The 17,643-nt window shown below is 50.4% G+C and overlaps 1 protein-coding gene across 6 annotated transcripts in view; it reads left to right on the top strand.

Moving 5' to 3' along the window:
• The window catches only part of TIAM1 (TIAM Rac1 associated GEF 1), a 141,281-nt gene that overhangs the window by 76,451 nt on the left and 47,187 nt on the right, over positions 1 to 17,643 (top strand). For all 6 annotated transcript variants that reach the window (XM_074530570.1, XM_074530606.1, XM_074530580.1 and 3 more), the window contains 4 exons: positions 8,484 to 8,934; positions 11,247 to 11,419; positions 12,578 to 12,802; positions 15,868 to 16,053. In XM_074530570.1, the coding sequence (XP_074386671.1) occupies positions 8,484 to 8,934; positions 11,247 to 11,419; positions 12,578 to 12,802; positions 15,868 to 16,053 (1,035 nt within the window). The remainder of the gene's footprint in view (positions 1 to 8,483; positions 8,935 to 11,246; positions 11,420 to 12,577; positions 12,803 to 15,867; positions 16,054 to 17,643) is intronic.

Genomic DNA, 17,643 nt, shown 5'->3' with positions numbered 1-17,643 from the left:
CTTGTTCTGACTGTGGGTTGTGAGATCCCCAGGATCCCGCAGCCTGTTTTGTGGGATCCAGGTTTTATTTAGCAGCCCTGTTGTGTCCTGGGGCAGCTAAACATCTGCCTGCAGGAGACTCCCTCCTCCTCATCCTCCTCCTCCTCCTGGTAGACGTTCAGTGACAAATGTACCCCACGCTCGCCTGCTGTTATGAGCCCTGATTGACTTTTAAAGGAGGAAATTTCCCAGAGCAGCTGTGGCTGCCCCTGGATCTTTGGAAGTGTCCAAGGCCAGTTTGGACCAACCTGGGACAGTGAAAGGTGTCCCTGCCGTGGCAAGGGGTGGAATGAGATGGGATTTAAGGTCCTTCCAACCCAGCCCTTCTGTGATTCTGTGAATTAAGGGATGAAAACCTTCATTCACAGGTGTGGTCCTGTGCCCCTTCCAAGCCTGTCTTGCCACCTCCTTATTCCATATTCCTTGTGAAGCTGAGTGGGGGGAAGGAGCAAACTTCCTGCCTGACTCACATGGAAGCTTCAGCCCCAGCCCCAGGCCGTGTCCTTGGCGTGGTAAATCCCCTTTTGTCCAATTTTCACATTTATTACTATTTTTAGGCCTCTCTAGGTAGCCTGCAGGAATTTGGGATCTCAAACCTTTAAAAAAAGAAGTCCTACATTAAAATTTTTGCAGAATATGCAGAAGATGAAACCAAGGGGGCTTGTGGGAATTAGATCAGGATGTACAGGGAAACCAGTCTAAAATGAGTCAATCTTTCCAGCTGATATTATTTTTTTACTGTATCAGGGAATTTCGTAACTGGTTACAGTGTTCCATTATGTTCTGTAGGATGGCTAAACTCCAGAGAGCTGACACTTGCTTTTAAGTTGTGTAAAAAAACTTTTTCACAAAATCATTTTGTGGCTTTGGGGATATAACCCCAAAATGGAAAAGGGCTACTCAGGAAGCACCATCCAGCCCAGTACCTTGTTCCCCAAAACTGCTCAGGGAAAGGAAGAGATGGGAGTATGGGATGAATTTTCCCTCAGGGCATTTTCCCCAAATCCAGCAGGTTAGAGATTGGAGCCTTCCTGTGCAAGGAATGCATCCAAGGCTCTCGGGCTGACCTGTCCCCCATGGATTATCTTCTCTGAAATAATTTTCTGCTTCTGGCTTCCTCTGCATCCTGTTCACTCTCTGCAGAGCACTTGTGGCCTTCCAGCCTGCTCTTCCAGCCCTCCTCAGCCATGGCTTTTCCAGCAGAGCATCTCCAGCAGCTGGAGCTCTGCTTCCCTCAAGGAATGCTGTAGCCTGGAAAACATGGCTGTTTGCAGCCCAGGTGTGATTCCCAATCAGATGGACCTTTAATCTGAGCTATCTGACGCCAGATGGAATGGAGAAAGGAGCTAAAGACAGAGTTGCAGCAATTCAGTGGTAATTGCTGGCACACAGGTTAGTGGGTGGCTGAGAGCAGGGTGCTGCTGCTTGGCAGCTGCACTGTGGGGCTCACTGATTTCAGAGATTGTTCTCAAGGGCTCAGTGTAGCCCAAGCCACGTTCCCAATCCCCAAAAGCTGGGAATGGGACTGTTTGGCTCCCAAAGGCTGGCAATAGGACTGTTTAGCTCTGCTGGGTCACCTGCTGAGCCTCCAGGCAAACCAGCCTGAAAAACCAAATATCTCAGCCTTCAGCCCAGGCCCCAGGGCAAGGAAGGGCTGGAGACAGGCTGGGGGAAACAAAAACCATTCTTTTTTGGGGCAGCCCAGGCTTGCAGCAGGGCAAACTGCTCAGGAGTCCGCATCTTGGGTCCTGGCCACAGCCCTGGAATGCCTGGACCCAACGAGCTGTTTATGGCCTGGCTGACTGGAAGTGGATTCGGTGAGGAAGGCTGGATCAGAGAGCTTCAGAACCAGCCTCAGAGAGGTCTTTCCTGCCCTGTCACCCAGATGGAGGAGATTAGATCAGGTATTTCCTAGTCGGGATAGTTCAAAGCAAATAGTCACTCCCTTCAGAGCACACAGAGCTCTGCCCCAGCGTTGTCAGGGAAAGGAGCATGTGAAAATTGGTGTTTTGGTCTTCACTGGCAAATATTTTGATACTTTTTCAAAGACCTTAATTTGTTTTTCTTCCCTCTCTCTCGGCCGGAGGCCAAGGGAAATCAAATCACCAGCCCTGATATTTGATCTAGCTCCACTCAGGCGTGTTTTTTTAAACAGTAGGACTTTGTCATTCATACATCTGAAGTGTATATAACAACATTGGCAATAGCTGTATTCTCTGGGAAGCTCTACACCCTGCATGCTTTTACTTCCAAGTATTTTGCAGTTAGGAATCACAGCCAGGTTGCCCCAGCTGCTTGTTTGCTGGGCTGTGCTCACTTACACGGGTGCAATTTGCAGGAGTGCTCCTTCGCAGTGAAGTGCTCCGTGTAAATGCTCCTTTTCAGCGTGTGATGGGGTGCCTGGTTATCCTCCCTGATGACAGGCATTATTTTTCTGTTCCCTGCAGCCTGTGCTTGTTCAGGTGAGCTCCTCACAGGTGATGTGTTTGGGTTTCAAGCTGCCTTTCTAGCAGCTGTCCCCCATTTCTACCCTCTCAGGAGGAATTGCCTCTTCTTGGCTTCAGCAAACACAAAGTAACCCAACCCTGTGTTTTAATTTAACTGGGAGGATTTTGATGGCACGCTGCCCTTGGTTTAACTCGAGCACAGTTTGGCTGCTTTTATTAGTTCATGGCTAACTCAGCTCCTCTGGAAACTCCTTCAGCTGGGTGGTCCTGGGATGGGCGCAGGGTGAATTTGGGGGTTCTTCCTTTGGGAACAGAGACATTGAACACTGCAGCATCTGAGAACTGAGGGCAGGGTGAATTTGGGGGTTCTTCCTTTGGGAACAGAGGCATTGAACACTGCAGCACCCAAGAACTGAGAGCAGGGTGAATTTGTGATGTTCTTCCTTTGGGAACAGAGGCATTGAACGCTGCAGCACCCGAGAACTGAGAGCAGGGTGAATTTGGGGTTCCTCCTTTGGGAACAGAGGCATTGAACGCTGCAGCACCCGAGAACTGAGAGCAGGGTGAATTTGTGATGTTCTTCCTTTGGGAACAGAGGCATTGAACGCTGCAGCACCCGAGAACTGAGAGCAGGGTGAATTTGGGGTTCCTCCTTTGGGAACAGAGGCATTGAACGCTGCAGCACCCGAGAACTGAGAGCAGGGTGAATTTGTGATGTTCTTCCTTTGGGAACAGAGGCATTGAACGCTGCAGCACCCGAGAACTGAGAGCAGGGTGAATTTGTGATGTTCTTCCTTTGGGAACAGAGGCATTGAACACTGCAGCACCCGAGAACTGAGGGCAGGGTGAATTTGGGGTTCCTCCTTTGGGAACAGAGGCATTGAACACTGCAGCATCTGAGAACTGAGGGCATGGAAAGTGGGAGCTCACCTCAGATCCGTGCAGGTGTCAGGAGCTGCAGGCAGGGACCACACTGCAAGAGGGGATTAGGGCTGGATTCTCCTTCATGGAATTATGGATTTAGCACCCCTCAAAAGCCAGGGAGGAGGTGGTGGGGGCAGTTTTATTTGCCACATTTCATGTCAGACAGCTCCAGGGCTGCAGGAGTCCCTGTGTGTCCAGGATTTGCCCTTAAGGCACCCAGGGTAAGAAAGGCAGGTTCCCTGGGGAAGCACAGGGATGATCTTTCCGCCACATATTGGCTGGGAAACATCTGGGGCATCAGTGAGCCAGAAGTGCTGCCAAGCCTGGTGCCTAGAGCCGAGGTGACAGCTTAGCCCTGAGACTTTCCCAGGGATTACTGCCCAGACACCTGTGGCTGTGATTCATCCTTTCATCACAAGGCTGCAGTTCATTGCCAGGAGGAGTATCTGGAGGTCTGGGCCAGTCCCTTTTTGTCAGTAGCAAATTCGATTTCAGAGAATCATCACCCAAACCTGCTTGCTTATTAAATTACCCTGAGCAGCTTTTAATGGTACATACAAGGGTTTGTTTATTTTATTTTTTCTAAATTTAACTTTAAAAAAGTTTTGAGTCTCTCAGGCATCTCAAGAGCTGCTGCCCCAGTGCAGCGAGTGCAGAGAAGTAGGAATCAAAGCATTTCTGCCACTCAGGTTTCACTTCATGATTTATGATTTATCTTTGCTTCTCGAGTGACTGTGGAGAAAGGATTCAATTTGGATTTGCAGCAAGCCGTACCTTGACCATCAAATGATGGCAGAGTGAGTACTGAAAAGAAGGGAAAAGCACTTATCAGGCCAATCTTTCTCCAGAGAGGAGCTTCAAAGGGACAGCAGTCAGATAAAAGCATGCAAACCATCAGGCTGCTGACCCATTTGAAATGTATTCCGTGGTGCTTGCCTCAGGAGCAGCCAGACAGGTTGTGTGCAATCCCTCTTGCTGAGTGTGAGCAACTGATTGCTCTCTTGCTCAACAGGACAGGGAACAAAGGACAGGCACTGGCTTGGAGGGAGCCCCTTCCCAGGAAAACCCCCACTCAGCTGGACTTTTAATCTAATGCTTAGTTCAGAAAGGAGTTTTAACCATGAGGAACTGCTCATATTTATGGAAGTAAGATTTTTCCTACTAAAGCAGCCCCAATGGCCATGAATCAGTGCTGCTGGTGGGGCAGGAGGAGGTGATTCACCCAGGCTGTGGCAGTGTCTGTGGCAGGGCTGTGGTGGGACGTGCAGCTCCTGTGGGCACCCACAGTGTGCCCAGTCATGAAGTGCAGCTCCTGTGGGCACCCAGAGTGTGCCCAGTCATCAGCCAGAGCTGGGCAAGGCTTGTCCCATCCCGTGCTTTCTTCCAGCAGAGGCCAGTACCAGGTATGTTCAACATGGGGACACTTGGAACCTGTCCCAAAGCTCCTCCCGTGATTTTTGCTAGTTGAATGGAGACATTTTTCCTAAAGCAAAGAGGTTTTTCTCTGTTTATCTTTTAAATTCAGCTAGAATTATTTACCAGCTGTGGCTGCAGCAGACATGCAGAGGTATGAGTACCACGTGAGCATATGCCAGAGCTACAGCACCAGGTACATTAGCCTGATGTACTTTCTGCATTACAGCTCTATTCCCCACTGCCTTGTTTTGCTTGTTTTGCCTGAACCCCGGTGTTGATGTGGAGAAACAAGCCTGTGTTTAAGTGGGTAGCTGATGCTTGCAGCAGCACTTTATTTACCCACTTGGTTCAGCAGTTGAGCTGCTCCCTGCACTTGATGGGGCTGTGATAACTCATTCCACTTCATCGCACTGGGATGCTGCTGGCACGTGGCCTTGGTGGTGACAATGGCCCCATTCAGCCCGGCTGTGGTCCTCGTTCCAGGGCTGATCTCTGTGGCACTGGGCACCTCTCCCTCCTGTTTCCCTTAGGACTGTGTGCTCAGCCTCCTTCCACAGCCCCAGAGCACCTCAGGGACACCCATGGAGCTGCTCCTCCAAGCCCTTGGGCCGTGCCAGGGGTCCCCTCCTAAGCCCAGCCCTGATCTCCTTTCAGCTCACACGAGGCTCCCTCCACACCACATTTCATAGAGCAGAGCAGTGCTGGCAGCTCTGAGCATCTCTGCTCCCGCCTTTGTCGGCTCAGACCCTCCTCCTGCCCACAAGCCTTTAATAAAATTGAGGAGTGGAAAGGGCATTGCAGGGGGCAGAGGGGGATTAGGAGCAGGGCCGTAGCATTACACTGAAAAGATCTTTGGAGTCCTGCCTGTCACTTGCATTGTGGTAAAGATTGTGGAGATCTTTGCAAATTGTGCTACAGTTTAACCTTATGGGCAAGTATAACAAATATATTTACTCTGAGTGCTCCATCCCTGAGGTTTTTTTATAAGTTACTTGTTTTTATAAGCTGATATGCTCATAGATTAGTTACAGAGTATAAGCCCATTTATTGACAGGGAAACTGAGGCAGTTAAAACAGTGTCTCACCAAGGTCACCTGAATAGGCTGTAGCCTTACAAATCCTGTCTCCCTCAAGTTGGTGGTCTAGTCTAGTAGTTCTTTGTTTTCTTGAATCAACTCATTTTAACTAGAGCATGAGACATGCTTCCTAAAAGTTAATTGGCTAAGATTTTGGAGCTAACTGTACGCTTTGTGTAGAGCATAGAATGATGGAATCATAGGATTCTTAGGGTGGAAGGGACTTTAAAGCTCATCCAGTGCCACCTCTGCCATGGCAGGGGCACCTTCCACTATCCCAGGCTGCTCCAAGCCCCATCCAGCCTGGCCTTGGGCGCTGCCAGGGATCCAGGGGCAGCCAGAGCTGCTCTGCCCACCCTCCCAGGGAACAATTCCTTCCCAATACCCATTGTGAGCCTGTTGCCTGTCAGTGTGAAGGTAGCTGGCTTCCCAAAACCCAGAGCGTTGGATGCACGTGTGGCTGTGGAAGCTGCCTGGGTGGGGACAGGGCTGTGCTTCCAGGAACGCTGCTCAGCTCATTGACCCTGGAGCAGCAGAGCAGCCCTGGCCTGGCCAGAGCAGCCTGGCTGCATCCAGTAACCAGCTGGACCAGCAGAGCTGCGCTCATTCAGCAGGGAAGGAAGTGCTTGTTCTTCCAGCTGGACTCCACGTGTCCCCTGGGGAGCGGTGTTTATAGAGAACGGGCCGTCCATTGCAAATTAATGCCTGGAAACTCAGTCAGCCCTGCCCTGCCCCTCAGCTCTCCCTGCTCCGCAGGAGGATGGGTTCACACAGAGCTGCTGGAGGCTTTCTTTGTTTGCACAGAGCTGCTCTGGGATACAAAGAAAACTGGTGCTTGAACCAACATCTGGAAGCTTGTTTTCTCTCAAAATAAATACTCCGTTCTGCTACCTCTTCTCAGAAACTCATCTTTTAAATTTTTTTTTTAACTTGTGAATCAAGAACTAGCTGCTCTTGCAAGAGAGGTAGAGGATGAAATTCCTGTTGGTTTTGGCCATATTTTTGCTTCTTTGCATCCTCTTCACTCAAATACCTAAAATATTTGCAGAGCTTGGCCTTTGTTTGTCCTCTAAAATCTGCCACAGATGCCTGTAGATACTGAGGTGGTGGTGGGCATCCCCCTGGGGGATTAGCCTTGTAGCAGGGGCCAGCTGAGTCACAGCCTTCAGAACCCCAATTCAGTGGCGTTTTCTCCTGTCTTGCTCAAATTGGCTGTATTCTTGTCTCTTCTAATCCTTGCACTGCGAGTTCTTGGGGACCAGGAAGGGCCTGTGGGATTTGGTGGGGAATATCACATGGCCCATCATTACAGTTTGTGACGAGAACAGAAATAATTTCAACCACATTAACCTGTCAGGAAGGAAAAAACAACCAGAGCCTTTTTGGTTACATAATTCTCAAAGGTCGGCCTTGGGGTGTCTGAAATGTATCTTCAGCTGTAGGTGTGAATGCACAATATCAATGTTTTCTCCTCAAAACGCGTAGGTTGGGCGCTGCTTTTCTCAAACTGCCAGTTTTTGCTACCATATGTTCTCCCTTTGCAAAACCTTTAGCACTGTTAACTTGGCTTAATGTAAACAGATGATGCTGCCTCTCAGATTCCAAATTGCCAAGGCTGAGGAGGCACCACCTGGAGCGGTGCACGTGGGACTGGTCTTTGCTAACCTGTGCTGGAAGCTCTGCCTCCACCCCATTGGAAATATACCACACCTCTTCCTCCAGCTGTTTGTCTCCAGAAAGGAGGAATCTTGCCTTTGAGGCCCCAAAGGCAAAGTGTGGTCCCACAGGGACTCCCTGCAGCAGTCAGGTGTCATTGTTAGGCTGGATGTGACATACACACGTGATTAGGGTCTAAGGAGAAAAAGATTTTTTATTTTGTGTGTTTTTTAGTTTATATTTTTTTAACAAGGCATGATTTTTAGTGATTAACTCCATTAAAATAACTGATTGTATTTACAGGGTGTACAGCCCTGGAGCTGTGAGATGTTAAATGTTGAAAACACAGTGGAGCTGTAGGGAAATACATGGGTCAGCTTCACCCTTCTTTCCAAGGTGTACAGTGCCTGTTTGTCACCTTTTCCTCCAGTTGTTTGCCCTAGGAATGAGAGGAGATGAGGGATTTCCATCGCTAACAAAAATGGAGGTGAGAAAAACCATGGTGCACCCAGGTGTAGCCATGATATTTTCTGAAAAATCCTTTCCTTAGGATTTTTCCTCTTGAGAAGCTGAGAGGCCTCAGGAACAAAATGTAAACACTGTTTTTCTGCTGCTGCTGTGGAATGCAACAGGTAGATCTGTGATTGTTTCTAATAAATGGCCAATCACAGTCAGATGGCCAGTCGGACTCTCTGTTATTCATTCCTTCTTTTTCTATTCTTCGCTGGCCTTCTGATGAAATCCTTTATTCTAATCTTTTAGTATAGCTTTAATATAATACATATAATAAAATAATAAATCAACCTTGTGAAACATAGAGTCAGATCCTCGTGTCTTCCCTCATCCTGGGACCCCTGTGAACACCATCACAGGGCTGGGCCTTTGGCTGGACTCTTCTCTCACCCCGTGTCTCTGCCCCTCACAGGACGTGAACGCGGGCGAGGGCAGCGAGTTCACGGACAGCGGCATCGAGGGCGCCGCCACGGACACGGAGCTGCTGTCGCGGCGCTCCAACGCCACCACGGCCAGCTACTCGCCGCCCGCCGGGCGCGCCTTCGTGGGCAGCGACAGCGGCAGCAGCTCGGCGGGCGGCGACGGGCTGCGCCAGGGCGTCTACGAGAACTTCCGCCGCGAGCTGGAGATGAGCACGGCCAACAGCGAGCAGCTGGAGGAGGCGGGCTCGGCGCTGAGCGACGAGCAGAGCAGCGGCACGCTCAGCTCGCCCGGGCAGTCCGACATCCTGCTGAGCGCCGCGCAGGGCACCGTGCGCAAGGCCGGGGCCCTGGCCGTCAAAAACTTCCTGGTGCACAAGAAGAACAAGAAGGTGGAGTCGGCCACGCGCAGGAAGTGGAAGCACTACTGGGTGTCGCTGAAAGGTACGGGGATGGCGGGCAGGGGTGCGCCCAGGTGGGCACTGTGGATGTCATTGAGCGGGGCAGGGGTGTGCCCAGGTGGGTGCTCTGGGTGTCACTGAGAGGGCAGGGGTGTGCCCAGATGGGCACTGTGGGTGTCACTGAGAGGGTGTGCCCAGGTGGGCACTGTGGATGTCACTGAGAGGGCAGGGCTGTGCCCAGGTAGGCACTCTGGGTGTCACTGAGAGGGGCAGGGGTGCACCCAGGTAGGCACTCTGGGTGTCACTGAGAGCGGCAGGGGTGTGCCCAGGTGGGCACTGTGGATGTCACTGAGCGGAGCAGGGGTGTGCCCAGGTGGGCGCTCTGGGTGTCACTGAGAGCGGCAGGGGTGCACCCAGGTAGGCACTCTGGGTGTCACTGAGAGCGGCAGGGGTGTGCCCAGGTGGGCACTGTGGATGTCACTGAGCGGAGCAGGGGTGTGCCCAGGTGGGCGCTCTGGATGTCACTGAGTAGGGCAGGGGTGTGCCCAGGTGGGCACTGTGGGTGTCACTGAGAGGGCAGGGGTGTGCCCAGGTGGGCACTGTGGGTGTCACTGAGAGGGCAGGGATGTGCCCAGGTGGGCACTGTGGGTGTCACTGAGAGGGCAGGGATGTGCCCAGGTGCGCACTCAGTTGTCGAGCAACTCCATGAAGGGGTGATTGATGCATCACATTGGGGTCACCATTTGTCACCTGAGGTGTCTCCCTGACACAGGTGTAATTAGCACTGACTCCATGATGTAGAAGGCTGAACCACTCCTTTATTCTTCTATACTATCTTCTTACTATATTGTTAAGGAACCCATAACCCCTTCCAGCCTGTCCTGATACAGCTTTGACCTCATTGATCAACCAAGCAAAACACCACCACCCTTTGGTAGACCAATCTCCATAACACATTCCACATTTTCCTAGCAAGAGCTGCGGCAAGTGGGGCTAAGAACTGTTTTAATTCTTTCTCTGAGCTTTCTCACAGCTTCTTGCAGCCTTTCACAGGGAAAATGCCTGGGAAGGCCTGTTCCTGCTCTGTCCTCAGCTGCCCAGGCCACAGACCCCCTTCTCTCTGGATTGTTGCAGGAACTCAAACTCATTTCCACGTGCTTCATCTGCAGGGAAATGGGGAACCACAGCTTTGGGACTGGCCTTCCTCTCCTGTGTTGTGCCCAGAGCCATATCTCCTGCTCTAGGTGTGGTCACCCAAAAGGCTCAGTGTGGTCAAACCCTGCCCTCCCCAAAGAGAGCTCTTCCTAGAGCACTTTTATTTATTTTTATTTAATGTTTATTTTTAATTTGCAGCGCTATTGTAAAGCCAAGAGCAAAGTTTGGAGCCAGCCCTTCGTTGGGGTGGCTGGAGACCTGGGGAGGGGGAGAGGAGGAGGGAGGTGAGGGCAGCCCTGATCTCCTGGGAGGGGGCAGGAAGGTCTTGCTGTGAGGGGCTGCAAACAAAGGGCCAGCTGGGAGAAGAAAGGGGAAGGATGAGCAGGGCAGTGCTGTTGTTTTCAAGTGCTTTGGCTCAAGTGGAGTGTTAACTCCTCGGATTGCTGTGCCTCCATACTGGCAGTGTTTAACCGGGGCTTTGAAGTCAACAGCTGCCATTGTTTGGCTGCAAATTGTTTTCTGGGAGGCTGGAACACCCCTTTCTCTTTCCAGTGACCAGAGCATCCCTTTCCAGTGACACAGCAGCTATGTGCCAGCCTGTAAGCAGCTGGAGATGGTGTGGGAAGCTGGGAGAGGAGGAGACCCCTTTCTTTTTGGCATCTCCCAAATTGCCCCCTTGCTCTGCACTTTGTTTTCCTTCCCCGGGAGGATTGTAAAGATTATTTTGTAACACTGAACAGGTTGTTTGCTGGCCCCAGCTAAGTTTTTTTTGTCTGTCAGTGTTTCAGCAAGCACAGCCCATTTTAATTCCAGTTCCTGTCTGCATGCAGTAATTAAATGGCTTGATCTCTGCCTTGGGGGGACTGCAGCTGCAGAGGTGAGGCTGGGCCATGCCCGCAGGTCGGTCTGCTCCCAGGGCTGGCTCACAGCTGGCTGTCACCCTCAGGGACCAACATCTCACACCTGTGCGATGGCGTGGCCATGGACAGCCCCAAATTTGGGATTTCTTACGCTGTTTCTCATCTGGGAATGTATTTTACTGCCCACGACTTTCTGTTTTGGCAGTCCTAGGGAGAACAAAGCTCAGGGTGAACAAAGCAGCCCGGGGTCAGGGCTCACAGGGCCCTACAGCTCCTGGTGTGCTTGCCTGGCACTGAAACCAGCAGAACATTTGAACCTGCTGCTCGTTGTCTCCTGCAGGCTGCACGCTGTTCTTCTACGAGACGGACGGCAGGTCTGGCATTGACCACAACAGCATCCCCAAGCACGCGGTCTGGGTGGAGAACAGCATCGTGCAGGCCGTGCCTGAGCACCCCAAAAAGGACTTTGTCTTCTGCCTCAGCAACTCCCTTGGCGACGCTTTCCTCTTCCAGGTTGGCTTCTGCAAAGCTTTTTTGTGTTTCCCAGCAAGGAGGGCACGTAGCTCTGGGCGACAGTGTGGGGCCCAGCTGGGCCTCTCTGGGAAGCTCTCCTTTGCTTCATCCTTGGCTGTTGGTTGTCACCTCAGCGAGGATGACCTTCCTCATCTTCCCCAGCAAATGGAGAAGTCATGCTGGGCTGTCTATTAATAGATCAGCCATCATCAGAAAGTTTAATTAGAACAAGGTGGTTTGGCACCTTGCTGCTTTTCCAGCCAAATACCAGTGTGATTATTGCCCCAGGCTGACACTCACACAAAGCCTTTGTTTCATGACCTGCTGTAAAAAGGAATGGAGTTTGGTAAAAGGCCTTAGATTGACTTCTTATTTGGAAGATCTGGAAAGAGTCTTCTTCTAATCAGAATAGTTCTCTTCCAGAAAGAGGTACTGGTGTCCCATGCTCCAGCCTGCTGTGTCATAGAGTGGTTTGGGCTGGAAGGGACATTAAAGATTATCCACTTCCATGCCCTGCTCTGGGCAGGGACACCTTCCACTCTTCCAAGTTGCTCCAAGGCCTGTCCAGCCTGGCCTTGGGCACTTCCAGCAAGGAGAAATGTTCCTTTTTCCCAAACTGCCATGTCCATGCTTGGGAAGGGACAGTGCCAGAGCTGTGGAAACAAGGATGAGCCTGCCTTTAATGGTAACAGGGTGTCTTCAGAGTGCTTTGGGACCTTCAGAAACAGAAAGCTGTTTGTCTGTGCACCACCATAAAGCTACTCATGCTTTTCATGGTCACATTTTCTGCCATTAATTTATTGTTAACTGCTGCATGGCAGAAAAGCTCTCCATCCTGGGAAGGGCACAGCAGTGGTGCATTCCCTGCCTTAAGGAGCTGGAGTTTAGAAATCTTGGTTAAATTTCAAGCTAGAAATGATGGCCAGGGAGGTGATTGCTGAGACCTTGCTGGGAAGCACCCCGAGCTGCAAAGCTCAGGTAGAGGTGTAATTCCAAGCGTTAAAAATGGGATGATGGGGGTACATAAGTGGATTTAAGGCTTTGAATCCGGAGATCAAAGGCAGAGGAACCTGCTTGGAGTTGCATGTGCTAATCTGCCATCAGTTTCATCAGTTTGGAGGAGGGTGCTGAGCTCTCTCCCTTTCCCCCCCCGGGCAGACGTGCAGCCAGACGGAGCTGGAGAACTGGATCACGGCCATCCACTCGGCCTGCGCCACCGCCGTGGCGCGGCAGCACCACAAGGAGGACACCCTCAAGCTGCTCAAGACCGAGATCAAGAAGCTCGAGCAGAAGATTGACATGGACGAGAAGATGAAGAAGATGGGGGAAATGCAGCTGTCCTCCGTCACAGACTCCAAGAAGAAGAAGACCATCCTGGATCAGGTAAACTCAAAAGTTCTCAGGGATTCTGCTGCTCACAGCAACACCGAGATGTGTTTGGAAGTCTCTTTTCCCAGCCTGGTGGTGGTGGAAGGAGTCAGAACTCTTCTGCTCTCATTCTCAAGGTTGTTTATTGTTTCTTATTTATAAAATTCTTTCTCTGGCCTGCTGAGGTCCGTTCAGCAGGTCAGACAGAGGCACACTGCCTGCCCCCAGGGCAGCGTTATCTTTTTATACTAAAATCCATGTGTACAATATTTACCATAACTTCCCAATACCTATCACCTATGTTAGACAGTGAGCTTCTACTCTAAACCAATCCCAAAGTGCCAACATCACAACAGAAGATGGAGGCCAAGAAGGAGGAGAAAGGCTGGACATGCCCAGATTCCTCCATCTTGCCTCCTGAGCCCCTATTCTAAAAACCCCAAAAATCTGTTTTTCACCCCATGACAAACTAATTATTATTCTACTTGGACTTATGTGGCTTGCAGATCCTCACATAAGGTTGGTAATTTTTTCCATGGGTCACAATCAAAGTCACAGGTGTCTTGGGCTGTGTGTCAGGGTCTCTGAGCCCCCTGGCAGGGGTTTGAGCGATCCAGGACAGCCAGAGGGATGTCCTGAATTCTGATAAAAAGTCCCTAGTGTGGGTTTAAGGCCTTTTAGAGGTTGATGGGAGCTCCTTGGAGTGCTGTGCTGCTGCCTTAGCTGCACCATTGCTCCACTGAGGTCCAGCCTGGGCTGTCTTCTGCTGCCTCCAGGAGATTTGGATAGCAGGAGGCTGCCAGGCCATGGCTGGGGGATGCCTTGGGGAGCAGCTGTTCACTGCTGTTTGTTGTACACCCACAAACTCTGCTGCTGCTGCTCCTGCTGGCAGCTGGGCTGAGGCAGCCGTGCCTGGTTTCTGCTGTCACAAGGGCCTGCCTTGGCCTTGTGGCTGCATCCCTGGGCCCTCTCCTGCTGCCTTCAAGTGGGCAGCGTGGCTGGCTGCCTCTCAGAAGCAGAGAGCCTCGAGCAGATGTCTCCCACACTGCTGCAGCAGCACCTTATTTTGGGAAATTTGACATATGGCTGCTGCTTCCCTCGTTTGGAGCTCTCCTGCCACGGCTGCCAAGTGTGCCTGTAATGTAAAGCACAGGGGGAAGTGGCTGGGGCTGAGCTAAAAGGATTTGTACCCCCTGGAAGCCCGTGAGAAGGGGCAATAGGGGAGGAAGAGGAGGGAGAGGCTGAAGAACCCTACTCAAAGCTGTCAGTCACAGTGAGAGGGCAGAGCAGTCTCTCTCTTTATGTAACTGAGTTTGTCTGGATGCTTTGAAACTGTTTCCTATAAGCCATTTGAATTATTTAAATAAGTCCTTCCATAGGCTGATTGCAGCACTCTTCTGCTGATCAGATTAATTATCCCCAGTGTATGGCGCTTGTTCAAGCTCTGTTGTTGCTCACAGCAAAGCTGCTGCTGTGGCTGCTGATTTGGGTTGCCCTGTGCCTGGAGTTTGGTGGGCTTTGCTCTTCTGATTCTTCAGATGCTCTTGATGCGTGAAGGAAGCCTCTTAAGGGACTGCTGAGCAGAGAATCCTGGAAATACAAAGAAAATTAAAAATGAAAATTTAATCCTGTTAATTAGCATTGTATCAAAGGAGCAGTTGTCCCAGGAGGAGACTTTTGCCACGAATGTAGAAAGTTGTTTTCCATCTAATCAAAACTCTTTAGCTGTTTGCATCCTTTGGGGGGTTGGGAGGGCAGGGGAATGTGGGAAAATCAGCAATCAGGGTTTCTTGGGAGAGATCAGCACTGGTGAAAAGGGTGAGTGTGGTGTTGTGAGGGTTTCTAGGATGAGGTGAGAGATGAGAATTTGACTTCATGTTCTTAGAAGGCTGATTTATTATTTTATAATATTATATTATATTAAAAATGCTATACTAAAACTATACTAAAAAGAATAGAGAAAAGAATATTAAAAGGCTAGAAAAGAATGAATAATAAAAACCCGTGACTGACCAGAATCCCAGCACAACTAAACTAAAATGAGTCATTAAGTTAACACAATTCACATAAAACTAATTAAAGATACACCTGTTAGTAAACAATCTCCAAAGCAATCAAATAATTATTGTTTACATTTGTTTTCTGAAGCTTCTCAGCTTCTCAGGAGAAAAAATACTAACAGAGGGATTTTTGAGAAAATATCATAGTGACAGGTGTGTTGTTGGAACCCAGGAAATTCCTCTGGCTGCCCTTGACTCCCTGCCTTTGATTTAGCCCTTGGAAAAAAACAATTCCCAACCTTTATATGAAGAATTACAAGTCAAGAAAGTTTAAGTAGAATAATAGTTAGTTTGTCACAGGGTGAAAAATAGATTTTTGAGGTTTTTAGAATGGGAGCTCAGGGTCCCAAGATGGAGGAATTTGGGCATGCCTTGTCCTTTTTCCTTCTTCTTCTTGGCCTCCATCTTCTGGGTGATGTTGGCATTTTTAGATTGGTTTAGAATAGAACCTCACTGTGTAACATAGGTGAGAGGTATTGGGAAGTTATTGTAGAATAGGACACTTGTAGATTGGTTTGGAGTAGAAGCTCACTGTCTAACACAGGTGATAGGTACTGGACGTTACTGTAAATAGGGCACTTTCAGATTAGTTTGAGGTTGAAACTCACTGTCTAAGATGGATATTGGGAAGTTATGGTAAATGGGGCACTTTTGGATTGGTTTAGAGTGGAAGCTTTCTGTCTAACATAGGTGGTAGATATTGGGAGGTTATGGTAAATAATGTACACATAGTTTTTAGTATAAAAAGATAACACCAAGTCTGAAGTGGGCAGTATTCCTCTGTCTGACCTACCAGACAGACCTCGGTGGGTTGGAGAAAGAATTTTATAGATAAGAAGCAATAAACAACCTTGAGAATGAGATCAGAAGAATTCTGACTCCTCCTTCGACTGCTGGGCTGGGAAAAGAGGCTTGTACATATCTGAGAGTCCCTCTGCCCAGCAGAGATTCTGCGAGTGTGCCACTGTGAGTTGTTCCAGGGCGTTTACCAGGCTGCTGTCCCTTTCTGTCCCCTGGCAGATCTTTGTGTGGGAGCAGAACCTGGAGCAGTTCCAGATGGACCTGTTCCGGTACCGCTGTTACCTGGCCAGCCTGCAGGGCGGGGAGCTGCCCAACCCCAAGCGCCTGCTGGCCTTCGCCAGCCGCCCCACCAAGGTGGCCATGGGCCGCCTGGGCATCTTCTCCGTGTCCTCCTTCCACGCTCTGGTGAGTGGGCAGGGCTGGCATGGGCTGGGCTGGGCTGCAGGAGCAGCTGGGGGAGAGCTGTCTCTGTCCTAGAGCTGTCGTTCGGAGTTTGCACCAGGAACAGATCTTCCTGTTCATCTCAAGTGTCTTCAGGTCTTCAGGGTCGTCTCAAGTGTCCACAGATTTGGGTGTGATCCACACATCCCATGAAGTCAGTGGGAGCCGTTCTGAGACCCTCAGCACATGCTGGCTGAGACCTCCTTGGGCTATCTGACTTGATTCCAATTACTCCAACCAATTATTCCAATACTCTGGTCATCCACACCTGATGCTCCCCAAGGGAAGGGAAATGTGCTCCCTGTGGTGTGGCAAATAATGGTTGTTTAAATTTAAATACTGTAACAGCCCAGCTCTTAAAAGTGCAGGGGAACGTTTTGCAAAATGAATTTGAGTCAAGTTCTTGTAGTCTCGGCTTGGACTCCTGGAGGTTCACAGAAATAGCTGAGCTCCACTGTTGTCTCGTAGATGTCAGCTGTAGCCTGCAGTTGAAAGCAGAGCTGTAATTCAGTCAGGGGCGTTTTTATTCTTTCCTATATGAAAAGATTAGCGTCATCATCCTGCTAATTGCTGCTGGATTTATTATATTTTTTAAGTGGCGGGCTGTAATTTGCATTTATGCTTATTTTTTTTTTTCACATCAAGCAAAGCACTGAGCTCTAGCCTGAAAAACAGTCTGCCTCTTCATGCTGGTGTCTCTGGAGAGCCAAGGGGAAAAATATGTTGGGAAAAATGTTGTGTTGGAAGAGGCACGTGTTTTCTTCTCCTCTCAGCAAACTCTCATGTCCTCCTTTGCCCCCAGGAGCGTGGGGAAGTGCAGCCTCATGTGAGGAGCCCTAACTCAAGTTTCAGGAAGGGAATTTACCCAGAGCAGCTGTGGCTGCCCCTGGATCCCTGGAAGTGTCCCAGGCCAGGTTGGACAGGGCTTGGAGCAGCCTGGGACAGTGGAAGGGGTGGAATAGGATGGGATGGGCTTTAAGGTCCCCTCCATCCCAAAGGATTCTGTGACTCCATGACCCCAGTCTCCTGAAGATGTCCCAGTACATTCATCCAAGATGTGCAGAGTTACCCCATGTGGCTCTGTGTAAATGTCCCAGGCACAGCTGGGGAGCCTCTCCCTGTGGAAATGGAGCTGTTGCTGTGGTGCTCAGGTTCTCCTTTTCCCGGATTTCCCCCGTTTCCCAAGGAGAGCCCCCATTCCTCACCCAGTGCCAGCAGCCAGCCTCTGTCCATCCCACTGCAGTTCTGGGTGTGCTGCAGCCCATTCCTCAGCTGGGGCCATCCCTGGCTGTTCCCAGGGCCACTATGCTGCTCTGGGCTGTGGGAATGCAGCACTGAGGTGTTCCAGGAGGTGCAGTCAGCAGGGTGGGTCTGTCTGTCTGTCTGTCTGTGCCTCCTGCCCTTCCCTACCGCTCCCTTTTTGGCAGGAGAGGAGCTCCTCTCCTCAGGCCACCTCCACCTGGGAAATCTGATTAGACAGACTTTTTATTGGGTCTGAACTGTTCAGCTCTGAGTGATGTCCCACTCATCTCCAGAGCTCCCCAGGCAGCTGGG

This window comes from Zonotrichia albicollis, chromosome 2 (genome assembly GCF_047830755.1).
Source record: "Zonotrichia albicollis isolate bZonAlb1 chromosome 2, bZonAlb1.hap1, whole genome shotgun sequence".
Lineage (NCBI taxonomy): Eukaryota > Metazoa > Chordata > Aves > Passeriformes > Passerellidae > Zonotrichia > Zonotrichia albicollis.
This window is presented reverse-complemented; position numbering and strand designations above follow the sequence as displayed.